Here is a 19,523-nt window from a genome sequence, read left to right as displayed (position 1 = left end):
AAGTAAAGGGTCAATAAGGGAATTGCCAACCATATCAACCACAATATCCTCCTCGTTCACTAAGGCGTCTCATGGGGGAGAAACCTATCAAGTGAATAAGCCACACCATCCTCCAATGCTTCAGTCCTAAGGAGAGCACAAGGATTAACCTATAAATTTGTGCATTATAAATTGATCTTATTTATTTATATCTTATATCCAACGTTCACCACTTAGTGTGTTGGTTAAGTGGTGGTGGTGGTGTCCCTGCCAAAGATCAAACCCCCACTAGGCCATTGTGATCGCAACCTTGCGCCTTTTCTTATCTAATGTGCCCACAAGTTTGGGCCTCAACTTTGTAATAAGAGGATGAGGTCCTCATTTGTAGCCTCATCGATTCATAGCTTCAAGTCAAAAGCATTTCACATGGAGCCAAATGATGTGTCGGGCCAATATCAATAATCACATTAAAAAGTTTACCAAGCATTTTAAAATAAACAAGAAACTAATCGTGTATGCAAAAAATACTGATATACTAAATGTACAAAACTATATGTGATTTTAAATTCTTACGAATGCAAGTGCATAAACAATGAATAAAAGGGTTTATATATATATATATATATATATATATATATATATATATATATATATATATATATATATATATATATATATATATATATATATATATATATACATTTATATATATACATACATATATATATGTATACATATATATATATATATATATATATATATATGTATGTATGTATGTATGTATATATATGTATATATATATATATATATAATGGAACAAAACAAATGAAATGATTGCTAATTAAGTGCATATAAATCAGATCTAAACATCCAAATCAAAATTATGATGCAAGGGGCCTGCTTCAGCAAAATGTAAAGTAGGAAAATTGGATTTTGTGGCTTATGCATGCAAACTAGGTAAACTAAGCCTATTTTTGTTAATGATTTCAAGCCAGAATTCAAGAATGCAATAAACAGAAATTCAGAAGATGGCACAGATATTTATCCTAGGAAAACCCTCCTACTCAAGGGAAAAACCCAGCCACACCTAGAAAACATATCCCTTTGTTGATGTAATGCCCCGCTCAGAGATCCTTGGAACAAGGATAAATATAAGCCAAGATTAAAAAAAAAATTCAAAACAAGTATGCATGCACATGACAATATCATACAGGGATCACAACAATCGCAAAAGAAGACTAAACAAACGCCCAAACACCAACGGATCTCCAAATGCCACTACTGACCAAAACAACCCACAAAAGAATGCAAACGATTTTGAATCCGAAACATTTAGAATTCAAAATCCAAAACCAAGGGATTCAAGAACATTGTAGAGCGTAGACAAATCACCTCTCAAAAACTTCCGATCAAACCGAAAAGTGTCTGTTGTTCGCCCAAATAGGTTTTTCCAATAACCCAAGCGACATTTAAATGTAGCATTGTATGATACTTCTCAAGAAGTCGTGCGATACTTTCAAAGACTGGATGATACTTCGTCTACGACCGTGCGATACTTTACCTATATCGCACAACACTTCTCTAGAGGACGTACGATACCTTTTAGTATCACATGACATTTTCTCTAAAGGCGAGCGATACATTCCAGTATCGCACGATCTTTTCTCTATGGACATGCGATACTTTATAAGTATCGCCCCATGCTGAAACACGGTCACCCAAGAAAGCAAGAACATTCCAACGAACATTCTGAGAGATAAAAGAGAGTTAGAACCTCCACATCGGGGAGTACTGGATCCACAAACCAAGGCTTGGACACTCGAAACATAAGGAACACATCTAACCATCTATCATAATGCAGTAAACAATAGGAATGCAAAAAGAAACATCACAATGTACAAGAATTTCAAAACTCATGTGCAGTTCCTCCCAACCATAATAGCATCATGAGACCTCGAAGGTCCTAGCCATCCCACTTGCGTAACATCCCAAACTAATAACCAAATCGTCGGAGTTGTCTTATGAGGATGTCACTACATAATACATCATAAGAATAAGGAAATCTAACATGCTAAAAAGTAAGCATTAGATATTCCAACCAATCAAATCACATCATCTAAATCGTATGCTAAACATCATAATAAGGGAATGCATCAAATAACCAACATCATCTAAACATGATATCCAAGCATTCCAATGAAAGCATACTTCGAAACCCGAAGTGTGAAGTGAACACATCGAGCAACGATCGCACTAGGACAATAGACCGTCTCTATACACTAGTTCCCAATAGTGGTGAAGGCAGTTATGCCTCCTAACCATGTAAAACCCCTAGGTCCACTCCCGCCTTGTTGATAGAGATAATAATCCAACCATACTCACATAAAGAAAAATTCGTGGCTAACACTCACACCAAATAGTAAGAGGACTGCAACCAAGATTATGAGACAATGCAAGTACAACAGGTCCTGGTCAGACACTCAATGGATTACTATGTAAGGACTCACCTAGAGGGGAAATAGCATGGCATCAAGTAGCCTAAGCTAGTGTGGTGCGGAATCAACTTCCCAACGGAAGGGTCACACACTATGTCCTCAAACTTAATCGGGTGCTCACACATTTAATATCTCAAGTTTATTACCACCCAATATTTTATTTAGTTATCACTTATTTAAGCCTTCTACCTATCAACCTGGGCATGGTCACTAGGGATGCGGTAGAAGCCCCTCCATGAAGCTACCCTATCCTACCCATACTCATCCAACGATGAGCACCCGTAGGCATGCATATTCCCAACCCAACCCCAAAGATATAACTTAACCGCATTACCACCAGGAGTTCAAGCCTCGTAAGTCACCCGATAGACACACGCACATGTGCTCATGAATGGGCATACCACCATCATGAATATCAAAACACAAGGGTTGGATGAGAACACGAGCAATAAAATACTCAATTGAAACAGCTCGAGAGAACGGATGTGGCATGCATCCCAATGCAACATAAAAAATGCAATGATGATCTAGCTAGCATCCCAACGGATGATCCAAGTCCACAACCAACATCATACCAAGAAAACCCAAGAAAACAGGGTGGCACACAAAATGAGGTAAAAACCCTCAAAACTAGAAAACTTCGAAAATAAAACCTATTTGGTCTTAGGGCACAAAAGCCATGAAAATCCAATAAAAGTCAGGTTCAAACACCGTATGAAAAAACGGCCAACATAAGGGCACGAAATCCCAAACCCTCATCCCAAAAAAAGGGAAAAAATTCATACCCGACCAACCGGGCAGAACCAGCAAACAAAAATGGAGGGGAACGCTAGTTCTCAGCCTCCTAACATACAGCTACCAAAAACATACCTAGAAACTGAGTTAAAAAATGAAAACAGGAGAGCCCTACCTGACAGCAAAAGGGATTGAAATAGGAAACAGCACAATAAAATAAATAACCTGCAATAGCTGCTGGAAATCACTGCATAGCAAGGTCTCCCCGAACTGGATCCAATGAGACTAACCTCGCGAAAATCCCATGCCCCCAGCTCTCACAACGAACAGAAACATAATCCTCCACAAGAGATTTTGGAAAAAAACTCTCAAATTCTTAATTCCAAAGGTGAGAAGTGAGGAATTAATTTCCTCTTTCAATAATTATTCACTTTTCGAGTGAATAATCGATTAGGGTAAATAACCAGTCTACCTAATTAAATCTCAAATCGACTCAAACAAAAACAGGCTATTCCAAGTAATTGGAATTCATCTATGGCAAAGCTACCAGAAATTAAAAATAATTAAAATAAAGTCTAAAAACTCAAAATCACAGAAATTCCTTAACAACTTTCGCAACAATGTGAAACTCTAAATGCACAGATGCATTCACAGGCCTAGTCACATAATGCAAATGAGTTCGGATTTAATAATCACCGAAAGATTTAATTTAAACAATTAACTAAGTATATGTTCAACCATACAGGGACGACATTGGCAAATATGAATAGCTGAATCACTAACTCCATGTGCCACTACCACAGATATTAATCCCGCACACTAAAACACACAATCAAGTACAATTGCTTATAATAACATAGTCGAAGCAATAAACGCATTAAATCACCTAATTTAACCATTTATTCAATTATACTGAATTAATCCATTTACATCACTCACGTTCGCATTAAGCATAATGAAGCAAGAATGAAGTAAATAACCATAGCATTAAATTCAACATATAACATAATCAAAGATATGTCCAAATACCAGATAACCAGATATCATCACAAAACATATTGTCATCTCAAAATGGCATCATCATGCAAATACAATAAACTGAACAGCATAGTAGTATAGCATCTATGATACTGAAATCAGGGTATAACATCCGACCCTCAAGTCATCTCAAATGCAAAACATAACATGAGTACTAATATCTCTCAAATCAAAATATAACAAGGTATAAACTGCAAACACGAGAGGCACTACAGTTGAGTTCTCAAAACTAATATAGAGATTTCTCGTTTATGATTGAAGACAACAAAACAATCAATAAGCCTCGATTATCTTATTCAAAGACTTAGCACTTAACAAAATTAAATAACAGGTTCACATCTCTCACAGATACTCCTTGAACTGAACAGATACTCCTTAAACTGAACAAATACTCAAAATAAAATAACAGGTTCACATATCTCACAGATACTCCTTGAACTGAAAAGCCAGAAGGTATATATATGAATCGATCATAGACAATTTTTGGGGTTTTTGAGGATCACCTTATTTGAAGTTTCATTATTTTATAATAAAATTCAGTGAATCTAGTGACTTAGTTACAAGAATGTATCCATGTCCCAGATTGTCTTTCAAGTGTAAAACTCCCAGCTTCCTTACACAACAAGGTTTAGTGAGGATCTACATAATTTTAGGAGCCCAGGCCCCTCTACAAATAGTATGCTCCTTTCCTAAGTTTCAATGTCCATAATTGTTTTATCCCTATTTCCATAATTATAGAGTAAATATGTCATTGTTTCTTGACGCTATAGACTCCTCCCACATACAGCTATCTTGCTGGGAGGCTGGACATCAAATATGAAGCATGCATAAATCTAATTACTGGATTAGGGGACATTACAGATTATGCTTGTTCTGTGTTTCCGCAGGAGAATGCAGGTGGTTCTATGTTTTGATGTACAGGAGGATTTTGATCAGTGGAAGTAGAGCAAGAAGAAGCACATGTCTAGTAGGGATTTTCCCTAGAATGGTGCATTGTCTGATAGAATCTCAAATGCACTTTCAATTTCTCAGATTTGGATACACTGAAGAAAATCTTGGACAAGAATGAGGTTTGCAACTTTGCAGAGAACTAGCATGTCAATTATGGAAGACATTGTAAGCAAAAAGCACTCAAATTTCAGACCTACTTCTAGGGATTGAGTTCTTAACAGATTCTCTCTGAGGAAATTTTTCTTATTGCGGAAAGTTCTGATGAAGGTACACATGATCCCAAGGAGGTGGAGGTGCAGCTCCTGTATTCAGAAGAATCGGTTGCCCTTGAGTTGCCCACTCATTCTATTGCAAGAAAATCAACTGTACTTAGACAAGAATTAGCCATCTATGTTAATGTCAATACCTAATGTTAACTGATGTGATGACAGTTAAAGAATATCTGGCCTCTTTCCTCTCCTAGTCATCTCCAAAAGTCGTATTATTAGAGCTAAAAGGTGATAGTTTATTAAGCCTGGGTTAAAGTGGTGAAGGATGATGGAGGTTTTGCCCAAGTTCATCTTGCTGTGCTGTTGAAATTTGGTAGGATATGTTGATTAATTTTGCTATCCCTTTACAATCATGACATTGTCATCTATCATACCTCCTAAGGCCAAATCCACCTCATCATTAATATTAGTATTTTTAAACACTACACATGTACATATTTCATTATTATTATAATATAAAATAAGCATAGTAAAATCAAATTTGTCAAATTCAAGAAGTAGCACTATAGCTGGGCCCATGTGCCCTATCCTTGAAGGCACTATCGATACATGTTTGGGGGCCTCTTTTGAAGGATCTGTAGAGCAAAGTTTTTCAGCAACAGCAACTGAGATGAAAACTACAGTCATTTATCTCGGCAACTGTTATTTACCTATTTCACCATGCTACACAGGGAGTTGTGTACAGATTTCATTAGGACAAGCTAGTTAAAGGTGAAATCAGTTCATACGTGGCAGCATCATTGTCAATTAAGAGCCTAAATTTAGGAGGTGTTGCATTGTAGGACAAAGCCTAAATCTAACCAAAACATTTCCTGTTAACTAGGGGTCCATTTTTCCAGGTCAAGGTCTAGCAACAGATCCATGTGTCATCTTCAGGTGTTAAAGATTCTCACTATTTGTTGGAGTTAAGCATACTACTTTAAGGTGGCAGATCACACTATATGACTATCACCAGTTTGCCCAGGACAAATCAATTTGGAGTAGCAGATATAAATGGAAGATCTTCAAACCCTAAGGAAAGCACACAATCACAGAGACCACTGTAAATCCGTATCTTTCCTGAAGCTTACTAAATTTACAAACAGTACAGGAAGCCCTAACAAACCAAGCATTAATGAACAGACCTGCATTGGTTTACTAGGATGGAACTAAAGGTTAATTACCAACAAATCAATGCACATCTTGTATGGCTGTGTAGTGTACTCTGCTGATATATCAAATTGTTATAATAATTGAATGAATCTATGTGAAACTGATCTGTTGTTTACCAAGTCTTATTTTGGATCAACAAACAAATTTGTAACCCTAGAAATGAGAAACCCTTGGGCTGTAACAGCAGTATTAGAGCATGTAGACCTTCCAACCTGCTAGCTGTGTATTGTGTATGGCTGAGCCAAAGAGATCGGTGGGCTGTAGACTAGAACAGGAAAAAACTAAAAACTGGGTCACAACAATTAGGGTCTAGAATTGGAGGCAGGGATAAGAAGATGTGAAACTGGGACGAGGCATAGAGAGCTCCCGTGCAAGTACAATGCAAATAGCACAAAGGCAGGAACAAGCAACACAAATACTCCTCTAAATGTTCCAAAAGATGACGTCCAACAATTCCACTAGATCTGCGCCCAATAATAGAATGGAAGGCAGCATGTCAAATCTGAATGGGTCCGAAAATCATATCCATGATAGCAGGGTTCTAATTGGAACAACTCCTAGACCCACAAAAACACCATTCTTTCCTAGAGTCGAGTAGACATTAAAGAGGAAGGGTTAAATCCAACAAAAAAAAATTTCACTGGTTGCATATATGTGTATTCAAGACTTGATTGGATGTTAGACATCAATTAACATTTATTGTTTAATACAATTCCATAATACTAGAAATAGATCAACAGGGAGAAAACAAATGCAACAATTTAATAGAGATAAGACGGTGAGTGAGTTGACTCTCCCAACTTTCAATGACTCAAGGAAGGCCAACTCCATTAGCTTGGGTCCAAACAGTAGACCCATATCTTTCACTTAGCCCTACAACAAAAGATGAAGCTAACAACTATCAAATTTGCTTTTCCTCATTTCGATGGGACAACACAAATGGTAGCATCATGGGTTAATCACACAAGATCATAGTAGAGCTGTGACATCTGCTGAATCCACACAAAGGCTTAATGATAAGTTTGATGGAAGGATCCCAAAGTGCATTTCAAAGAACTGACATGTTGAGACAACATCGATCAGTGGATGGCTGTTGTCATGGTGCCAAATATAAATAAGAGGAGACTTATTTTCTTGCTTGTGGAGGGATTATTAAAGTTATTTCAAGGCTTGGTTACGGGTTTTGAGTGTATATCTATGCAAGAGATCCCATTCAAAGGACCTTGAGTTTGAAGGATGCCACAACCAAGAACAAATCACATTCTGCGAATGCGCCATCAAGGAGGCATATGAGATCTTCTTATAACGGAATACAAATCCACTCCTCTTGAGGTTCATAACATGGCCCTTGAGCTGCAAGAATTTCAACATTTTTAGCCACTAGATTTCTCTTTTAATCAATGAATTTTTTTCTCCTTAACCATGATTTAGATTTCACATTCTTGGGGCATCTAGATTCTATCTATAGAAATTACCCAGCCTCATCCACTGCACCCAACTTTAAGTTATGGGACTTGGCCATGACGCCTTTCAAAGTCATGTATGAGACATAGCGAGGATGTCTTTGCTTGTTTAAAAGACTGTTTCAATGTATGTTTGGTTGTAGGATAAATTCCACAAGTCTTGATTGGTTGTCTCCATTACAAATCACCAGACTAGGCTTATGATTGCATATATCTATGTAGTTTAGATTTTGAGTTTCCATGGTCCATGATAAGCAAATAGGAATTTCCGAAAAATTGTGTGCAAATTCTTTTTTTCAACATTTCCGATCTCCCTATGTGAGCAGTCATCAGCATAGCTAATGTGATCTGAAATATAAATGAAAAAACTGTCCCGTGAGTCTTTCCGAAAGCTCGCCTTCAAGAATGTATGCTATACACGAACATATTATGAAAAAATGCGTTATGTCTTCTACTTCAATATGCCAATTAAACACATTAACATATATTGCACGAATTTGGACCATTTACTTGCGGATTCGTTAACATCTGTCATTTACTCTGTACATCGTAGGAGTAATATAAGGATTTTAGATGTTCCGTTTCTCAATTTCCATATGGGAATAAACCAAACCAATTGTAGGAATTCTAGGGTTTTCCAAGTGATTGAAAAATCTTACGTATTATTTTATCGAAACTTTCATCATACTAATCAGAATGTGCGTTACGAATTAAATATTACCGTGAATTCTGAGATCAAATTAATCAAAGAAAAATTCCCTTTATTAATTTATCTTTTCTAAAGGGCGACTAACGAAATGAGAGTGTTGGACACACCTTGTGGCCAAATTTAAGCAGGCATTGAGAGAGATAATAAATGTGATTTTCCACGCCACCAAAATTGGGATAGAAGAAATCCGACACCATTAAAACCCTGTGCTTCTCAGATGCTTCTGCCATTTTTCTCTCAATTGTTTTTGCCGTTGCTTCTGTCTCTACATGTATTCTTCAGAAAACGGCATCCCAGATATACACCAAAATAAGTTGTACAGAGCAGAATAAAGCTCTGTTCCAACGGAATTAGCTGTCTTGGGTCATAGAAGGTCAACCAGTTGGAGTCAGTTGTTACCGTTACGTTTGAGCGGACACGCTGATATATCTTCTATTAAGTTGATGTTAGATACTTATAAATTTTTAACTAAACAAAAAATGATGGAGGATTTTTCGTCCAATAGTTTCAAGTAATCTAAGAGGAGTGTGATCTATTTGAGTACAATTTTTAACAACATTCTGGACTTACCTCTGAGTTCTTAAAAAATCTTTCAACTTTATCAATTAAGAGTATTTGGGCAATTTTTTCAATAAAAATGTGTTATGAATATTTGTTCGTAAAGGTATAATAAAATTCATACTTTAGAAAATCAAAGTATTTAGCCATCATAATGGAAAAGAAAGTTTTATCTTTGACGTAAATTTAAAAAAGGTTGACTTTTTGATGCATTTAGACTAAATTTAATTTATCATTTAGACTAAGATTCACATATCATTTGAATAACTTGCATACTTTTTATTGATTTCTTTTAACAACGATCTTGGTCAAGAGCAAAGTGTATATAGAGAGAAGCATACAAAGAAAAAGTTCAAATTGAGTAAATTGAAGAACGTATCAATTTTATAAATTAATAAGAAGAAGTTTTCGCTTCAGCCTTTTACCATCAAACAAAGAAAAAGGTAATTCTTTAGAATTAGATTAGTAATAGATTTTATGATTTAGATAACTTTGCATAGTATGGTGGTTTCAAGATAGGTTAGTTGTACATTGAAAGCTCTTGCAAGCTAAATCTATTTTAGTGAATGTAAATGTAGGTTAGTTATACTTTGAGATCAATATACTCTTGCAAATTAAACCTATTTTAATCAGTGGAGATGGAGATGTAGGTTAGTTATACTTTGAGATCAATATAGTTTTGTAAGATAAAGTTATTTTAGTCGATTAAGATTGCTTGTTAGCATGGACCTTGATTGAACAAACTTGATTAGCTTATTTGCAGTTGAGTTTTATCTCTAGAAAAAATAATTTATTGATATTAAGTCTCATACTAGTACTAAATTTATAGAGGTATTTGTTGGAAACTTATAATTGGAACAATTGTTGTTTTGTCATTAATGTCAAATCTACTGAAAACATATTGCTACCTAATCTAAATGTCATATCTATTTGATTGATGAAGAAGCTTTGACAAATTGCTCATAACAATAGCACCTAGAAGAAAGGTTGAGTTGTGAAAAGGAAGCTACAATAGACATCTGATTAATTAGATTTTGATAAGACAAAGTGATTGTTTATATCAAGAAAGTTAAGCTAATACGAGCAGTAGAGTAAAAAGTTAAGGAATGTCCAGTGATGCTAATGTCAACTAGCCCATGCTAAGTGCCGAGCAAATTTAGTGTTGATCGAGCATCGGTATCAACCCAGCAAGATAGTTGATGTCGAGCCAGAAGTTTTATGGTGCCTGAGTGCTTAAGTGATGATCGAGTGTCAAAACTTAGTGATTGTCAAGTAATAGTTTTGAGAATGAATTTGACGAAATCATGAATTCCTAGCTGACTCAGTTGATTTCTTGGGAGATGTAAACCATGTTAGAGAAGATTGATGAGTTCGGTCATTAAATTCAAGGTGAGGATTATGTTAGAGTAATAAGATATTGCCTTATTAATTAAATCATTTTGATTTAATTATTAAGTCACTTATTATCTCTAGTTTACTTAAGTTAAACTTTAGTCATATAATAATTAATTCTTTTATTAATTATTATTATGCAACCTAGGTTTTGCCCTATTAGGGTTTTGATCTCCTTTTATAAGGATTGATCTTTTTGTAATTTATTCATTCACTTTTGATAATATCAATTTTTTTTTGCTATTTAGAATGTCTCATCTATGGATCTGGGATTTCTAGCGTCCATAGCTTTTTGCTTCTCTCTTCTGTGACAGGTGTTTGCATGCAAGTGATTCTTGGGAGCTATGGAGTTGATCTTTCATCAACTTCAACATGGTATCAGAGCTCTAGATCTTCATGTCCCCGTTCTGTTTATGAGAAGTTTGTCATGGCTTTCATATTTGTGCTTTTTGTTCAGAGGGTTTCATTTTTCAGAGTTTTTTTGTATTGAATCTAGGGGAGGTCATCATTTTTTAGTGCACATTGAGCCTAAACAAACATCACCATTGAGCTCACAATGCCCAAAAACCTCTATTTTCATATAAAATTTGTCTAATTTGGACACAGTTGGAATTTGAGGCTAAAAATTTTGCACCAAGATTGGACATGTTTCCTAAGGCGATGATTTTATAATTTTTGGCACATTTCTCGAGGTAGCAATTTTTAGATTTTATGGCACACAAATCAAGATTTTTTATTCAAAAATCATGATTTTTGGCATGTTTTCCAAGGCAGTAATATTTTAAATTTTTCACACAAATCAAGCTTTTCCAAAAATGAAGATTTTTTGGCACACTTCCCAATGTGGTGATTTAGTGATTTTTGGCACAAAAATGAGATTTTTTCATGGAAATCAAGATTTTGGGGCACGCAAACCAATATTTTTGAAAATCAATTTTTGGCACATTTCCCAAGACAAAAATTTCATGATTCTCTATACAAAATTTCAAATTTTTTGCACGAAATTTGAGATTTTGGGGCACATAAATCAAAACAGTTTTGGTACAGAACGGACATGCTTTCGGAGGCAATTTATGGTACTTGTGGACACACTTTTTGAGACATTTTGGCACAAATCCTGAGGTGGTAAATTTTATTTTATTTTATTTTTCCAACACTTTTTTTACCTACATGTGATTTTTTGGCCATAACTTGCTCATCTAGACTCTTTTTTTCGATCTAAAAGAAGTGTCAAAAAGCTAATTCTAAGCCCGTCATGATCGTATAGTTTATTTGAATTTTTGATGTTGTTTGGTGGCCTATTTTGACTATCAAAGCCAAAAGTTATAGTTTGCACTGTAAGAGACATATTTTGAGACATTTCATTTTCCAGATTCTACTACAAGCACATCCCATTTAGTTTTTTGTCTTTTTGCATTCTGATGGATATCTTGGTTGTTTCAAGTCCAGGGATTGATTTTGTTGTTTCAAATAATTTCTCATGGGTTATAATATCTATTATATTAGCATTATGTCTCTTTTGATCTTTGTTGACATCCTTTTGTAGTGTTTTTGCAAATGCGCTGAGATAAAGTGTCACTCTATTGCATTTCAGGATCTTGGACATATTTTTGTTTTGTTGTACTCACACTACATTATAAAATGCCTTGGGGGGTTTTATGTTGGCCATATTTTCCATCTTCTTTTGTCAAGTGAGTGTTCCTTCCATGACATTAGCCTCATAATGTGTCGATGACACATGCCAGTATAGGTGTTTGTACTTCTTTTGCACTCTCGATGTTCTTAGTTCTTCTCTTTGCATGAGATATTGCATTCAATTTCAGTGTTCAAGTCTTACCTCTCAACATTAGAGCAGGATAATAGAAATCTTTTTTTTTTTCTCATCAAGAATGTCTCATCTATGGATCTAAGATTTCCAGCCTCCATAGCTTTTTGCTTCTCTTCCGTGACAAGTGTTTGCATTAAAAGTGATTCTTGGGAGATGTGAGGTTGATTTTTCATCAACTTCAACAAATTAGGTAAAGACATAATAGATGGATTCCAGAGAATTTTCTAGAGGATGATCAAGAAGGTGGACAAATTCAATGAATCGTGTTAAACCTGATCATAAACCCTAAGATCTATGGTGATTTTGGAAAATGGAAAAGCAAGAATTTCCTATTTAAAGAGGTATAGAGCCTAACGAAAAGTGTGTGTGAGGCATGTACAAAAGAAGGTTGATCAAAGAAACAAAAGTGTGTGAGAGTGAATGTGAAGCATAAAGAAATTACTTCTGCAGATGTTATTGATATTGATATGTGAAATCTAAGCAGATCGCTTAAGTTTTGTTCAAAGGAGAAGATTGATTACTTGAAGGGTTGCCAAGAAAATCAAGAAAAGAGATGACAATGGAGAGCTTATCAATGAATTATCACATGAACTGAACAGTGATCTAAACTTGCAAAGTGGGTTATAATCATATAGATAAAAACCCTACTATTTTCTTTCTAATCATTCTAAACAATTTGTATTGAAATCCTTTTAATAAAGGTTGACCTAATAGTAATTTGAAGGACTTAACAGTCTATGTAAATCATTTAATAAAGTGACATTCTAAATGGAATGATCAAAGTCCTCTAACAAGGCCACTTCTAACATGGTGATTAAATCCTCTAACTAGGTCACATTTAATAGTGTGTATTGTAAACCTTTAATAGGGTTGGCTCCTAACAGAGCTCACTTCGAAAGAGTGAAAAAGTGGTGACATGTTGTTGGTGGTTTTTCCCAAATTGGGTTTCCACGTAAAATCCTAGTGTCAAACTTGTGTCGTGTTTTATATGTTTTGCATTTGATAAAGTTTATATTCAACAAAGTATGCTATGTTTGAGACAATAGTTTTATCTCTATAGTAGAGATTGAGCAACAACAAGATAAGCAGAACAATGAGTGTTTTATGTTTAATTGTTCAAATACATTATTAGAAGCTAATGGGTCAGCAATATCAATTTAGTTGGCCCAATTAATGGCATTTCACATTGATTTTGTCTCCACTATCAACTTGTGCTAAATAAACTTATCATAGTGTGTCATTTTTCAAGATATTATAAGGGTGAGAAAATGTGTAGATATTTCTAAGATAATTATTATAAATGTTAATAGATTTCTACAGTTTATGGGAATTTATGTTGTTGCTTATAGACTTGATTGTGTAAATGTTTTAAGCATCAACATTTCATGTTATGCATCTACCATCAAGATGTTAGAGAGAGAAAAAGAATAAGAAAAATGGATTCATTGCACACCAAGTTTAATTTAAAAAGAGAAAATAATAGGTGGGGAGAGACAAAGGTGCATAGCATATGAGGTATGGCCAAGTGACAAGACAAGAAATAAATAAATAATAATAAAATGTGTATATATTCATGCATTTTTATTTTAAAGGATACTTCATGTTTACTATTATTTTATGGTGTGTATTATTGTATGTGTGTTTAAGAAAATAAATTATTATCATTATTTATTTCTTGTCTAGCCACTTGTCCATGTTTCATAACTCTCTCTCTCTCTCTCTCTCTCTCTCTCTCTCTCTCTCTCTCTCACACACACACACACACACACACACACACACAATAGTTTTTCTCCTTTTTCTTTATAATATTCGGGTATAGGAGTACCTATTACAAAGGCACTCTAATAGGTTAAAGGTCATGGCATGGGTCATATGATTCACATTTGAGTTTATATATGATCATTTCAATATATTATGAGTTTGTTTGAGTCAATGTGTAAGGCTATGCAGGCCATTTTTATTAAGTTGCCTAATTTGTCCAATTAGGTCATCATAAGGTTAATAGATTATTATGGCCAAATTAATTCAAAGATCCAATGAAGGGAAAATTGAATTTAATATATCATATTTGGTCCATTTTGAGTTGTTAAATGGTATCCATGCAAAATGTTGACGAGATTTTTGTGTACTGCCAACATAGTAACAATTGTCACCAGACTTAAATGTTTGGCCAATATTTCCTAAAAGAGTGGGAAGCAAAAACTCTCCACTCCCAAGATCCCTATAGACTAGGCCTCAATCGTGCAAGAATAGATAAAGTTGGATACGAAGGTGAATGATTTATAATAAAGTGTACAGAAGCTTCATCATTTTTATTTGCATCTTGGTTTGGCAATGGGTCACTTGAACTAGGTTGGGAAAATATCTTAGGATAGAACCAGGGGGTACAAGGAAAGAAAAAATAGAAATAACAGATCCTATAGGGTTAGAAATTTAATCTAGCTATAGTCTATTTTTGCACTGCCATTATTAACAATACATGCTTGAATGATGGGATAGCATAGATACATGCTCGTTCAATCAATCTAACATACACAAGTGTTGTAAATGAAGTGGTATCGAAGCAAACAAAATCATTTAGTTTTTATCCAAGCCAAGGAAGATAATAGAAAAAAAATAGAAAGATCTCACTATTTTCAAAGATAAATGAATCCCATAGCAAGCACTCCAAGATCCTTCTACTCAAAACACAACTTAAAAACACCAATGTGCACTAGGTGAAACACCAAATACTTCAGAAAAGATAATACTACTTGCATTCATGAAAAATGGTTTTATAATAACATGGACAATAAAACATTAACTTTATCAACCCTAGAATAGTCAACATTCTTCTTATTTATAGGCAAGTCACAATTTTGGTGGGAAACCAACTTTTTGCCCTAACTAACTCAACTGCCACTTTTATTGGCAAAATATATTATTATCTTCACATAGAAACATATGCAAAAAAGGAAATTTATACTTGAAAAGCTATGAAAAGAGGGTGAAAAGTGTTGGTTTTTTGAGGATTTCCTACAAATGTACTAAGCAATGCCATAATGTTTTGGTATGTTTTTTCCAATTGCAACCACCTCTTATATTTATAAGAGAGTGAGAGAATGGACATGTTCCTTCATGGGACATGTATGTTCATTAACATAATTGAAATCTCTTAGTTATATATTATATATTATAACTATATAATATATATTAATATAAATATTTTGTGTGTGTGTGTGTGTGTGTCTTGATGTAATTTATCTGAGTAAAACTATAAAACATCAACAATCCCTCTTTGCTAGGGAGGATAAACACATGACTATATATTAAATCAATGTAATATACAAATATCTTTGATTAGAAGATATTCAACATTTTGATATCATATTTGATATCAAGAGTATTGGTCTTCCAAAATATCAACATATGATATTCACTAAATACTCAAATAAAGTTTGATATCACGTCTGATATCACAAGTCTTGATCTCCTAGAATATCAACATTTGGTATCCACCAAGTACTCAAAAAATATTGATATCACATTTGATATCATGAGTATTGGTCTCCCACAATACATGATATTCACCATTTACTCAAAAATGTTTGATATCACATATGATATCATGAGTATTGGCCTCTCACAATATCTATGATATTCACCAAATACACTTTGTGTAATGACTTTCCAGAACGTTGAGATGCAAGACATTCACCAAATACTACGAGTAATGGTCTTCCAGAACATCAAGTCGTGTGATATTCACCAAGTATTCTGTGAGTAATGACCTTCCAAAACATCAAGACATGTGATATTCATCAAGTACTTTGTGTAATGGCCTTCCAAGATATCAATATGCATAACATTAACCTTGTACTCAAAAAATGTTTATAAGGTATTTCCACACACATTCTCATAATGCTTACCATATAAACATCCATTATGCAAAGTATTATCTATCATGATTTGCATAGACATTGTAAAACATCCATCATAGTAAAAAAAAAAAAGGTTATTGTAAGATCATCACCTTTCAATAACTTCTACAAATACAAGTGACATCATTTGGAATTCATCACTTCCTCATGATGTACACAGGGGATTGGCCCATTAAAATTACATAGTCACAAGGCATATTCATAAATCACAATCCTCTTGACTGCTACAATTTATTGATCGTTAGAGAATCCATCTCAACATGGTTTACTCCCTCAATATGATTGAGATCACCAAAGGTTGACTGAATCATATTCTAGGATTTTGCAAAATTTTCCTACGACGAGAAAGAAATCACTACTAAATTTTATTTTATTTTCCTATTTTGAAAAAAATTAACACCAATACAAATTTATTTTTTGCCCCTAAAATGATGTTGGATTCACCACGATTTTATAGATTTTTCCAAAGGGGGGTTTCTTAAAGTTATCCCTGCTTTGAAATTGATATCAATCCTCCTTTTCTTCCAAGAACATTCTCAAAGGAAAAGATCAAGGCAAATAGCTCTTATAGTATATACAAATAAGAGATATCAAATGATACCTTATTGATTAGTAAAATAAAATACACAAGGAAAAATGCTTAACTCTATATCAATATCCTTTAATTTAATCTTTCATGCCATTAGACATTAACATTATAATTTAATTTTAATTTCCCTTTATGTTAGGTTGGCTTAGATTGATCCTACAAAGGATATGAGATTCGAAAGAAGTCAAAACTTGATTTAAATAATTGTATTTGAACCAAGCTATAAATATCATCACTAAATTCTATTAGACATTCCAAATAACATCTATTTTCCACATATATTAGATCACATAAGGGATGGTAGATTTACAACTACTCAAGGTTGGACATGACCTATGTGGAGCTCTCTTATCCCAACATGAGAAATTCGTTCCTCCCCCTGTGCACACTCTTTATCCACTACATAATCGATGTAATGATTCTTATTTACTTATCTGTCATTTACTAATACTATTAATTATTACATTAGATTCCTTGCAAGAGGACAATTTATAATCACATTAAAGAATAATCATTTTATCAATACATATTTAGACTCAATTTGATTGTTATAATTTTTTTCATAACAATATTATAAATTCTTAGCTGTGTTTTCTGGGTAGATTGTGTTACAATTTTTGCATCAACATTTCGGATCACACTATGTGATCCATCATCAGGATGAGAGAGCTGAAGGAAATTTTTTTTTATTATAATATTAAGGATTAGTTTATTATATATCATGATAATTTTCAGTAATAATCTAATCCTTAATCTCTTTATAAAATAAATAACCTAATTATGAAATGGAATTAAAAACATATAGAATTTAAATACACTTTCTCATAACTTATAACTTATGTGAGTGATGTTACCCTTCACAATATATAACTAAGTTGAATATTCCTCATACCTTGCCAAATAACATGAGCTTGTGGTTCTTAACTAACTAATTTCCATATGCATGGTTACCATGTCGAATATAAGTTATCTATCTTTTGCCAAGGATTGTCAGCCCCCTCTTGGAAATGACTATGTAGTTGTTTGAATTCATCCACCATGCATATCCTTCTATTGCATCATATTAACTGCTCGATGCAATCTTATTGTATCATTGTTTGATCACTTTCCATAGGTATGCATTCATATGTCCCTTTCTACCATGTTTTGGTCTAATGCCCCACTCATTAGAGTCTACATGGCATGCAACATAAAGGAGACTATGTTTAGACTATACATGTTATGCAATAATCTATTTTCACCAATGTAGAGAAAACTATTGACTTGTTATCAAATAGTTTTCAAGACTTTGATATTTTGTATTCACTTTCACCATGAGCTCTTTACCCAAGCAGGGAACTTCAATGATGACCATGTCTTGGCAAATGTCGAGTGAGGGCACCATGTAAGTACACAAGTTGGGATTCTCATTCAAGATCTCCTCTGTTAGATACATGTATTTATTTCTTATCCTCGACTTTTTTTATGGTCTCTAGAAATTCTCCTTGAGCTCGACCTTATGGTCATTGTTGGTGAATTAGAATAGTCACTCTAGTCGATGGTGTTGGCGGGAGTGGTAATGCCAATGACAAGGATGATGGCAAGGCCATAAGCTTTCTAGGTATTTCTCTAGGCTTTGGTCTCCTCCTTGTTACACACTAGACATCACCCAATTATGGTAATTTTCTTTGCAGTAATAGATTTAATTTATAATACAAATTTTTCTCCAACACACATAATAGTTGATTCATGATATCCCCATAGTTTTCATTTCTTGGACACTCATCATAGGCAAGAATCTATTGGAAACTACAATTGGAATGATTTTTATGTTTTTGTTGATGTCAAACCTTATCGATGAGACATTTTACTATGTGATTTGAGTGTCATATCTAGATGATTGATGAAGAGGATATGAGAAGTTGGACATAAGAATAACACCTAGGGGAAAGGTTGAGTTATGAGAAGAAACTACAATGGACAATTGAATAGTTAAACATTGACAAGATAAAGTGATTGTCTAATCATACTACAAGTTTAGAAGATAGTTGTAATGAAGCCTTGAAGAAGTGATCAAATATAGACCAAATGCATATGCTTGACTGAGAAAAAGAGCAAAAGATTAAGGAACTTGCAATATATGTCGAGTGATGCTAGTGTCGACCAAGTGCCAATATAAGCTAAGAAGAAGTAATATCAAACGAGTGTTAGTATATGTGTTGAACAAGAATGTTAGTAGTGACTGAGAAACCCAGTGATGACCAAGTGTCAAGACACAATGTTAAGGGACAACATTTTGATAGTTAATGAGAAAATTATTATTTCTACCCAATAGAGTTGATTTCTTGGAATATGTAAAGCATGTTGAAGATAAGGTTGGATGACCTCGAACATTTAAATTAAAGAAAACCATGTTTGCACATTTCTATGCAAGGATTTAAGAAGATGTTTGGAGAAGTTTCTAGA

At 34.1% G+C, this 19,523-nt stretch overlaps 1 protein-coding gene across 2 annotated transcripts in view; it reads right to left on the bottom strand.

Moving 5' to 3' along the window:
• The window catches only part of SETH2 (UDP-Glycosyltransferase superfamily protein), a 45,906-nt gene extending 36,688 nt beyond the window's left edge, over window positions 1-9,218 (bottom strand). For both annotated transcript variants that reach the window (XM_089795304.1, XM_089795305.1), the window contains exon 1: window positions 8,899-9,218. In XM_089795304.1, the coding sequence (XP_089651430.1) occupies window positions 8,899-9,021 (123 nt within the window). In that variant the 5' untranslated portion in view covers window positions 9,022-9,218. The remainder of the gene's footprint in view (window positions 1-8,898) is intronic.
• Between the last annotated feature and the right edge of the window lie 10,305 nt (window positions 9,219-19,523).

This window comes from Cupressus sempervirens, chromosome 8 (genome assembly GCF_028749045.1).
Source record: "Cupressus sempervirens isolate cs-2001-9-10 chromosome 8, ASM2874904v1, whole genome shotgun sequence".
NCBI classification, from domain to species: Eukaryota; Viridiplantae; Streptophyta; class Pinopsida; order Cupressales; family Cupressaceae; genus Cupressus; species Cupressus sempervirens.
The sequence above is the reverse complement of the archived record's forward strand: the minus strand, read 5'-3'. Positions and strand labels throughout refer to the sequence as shown.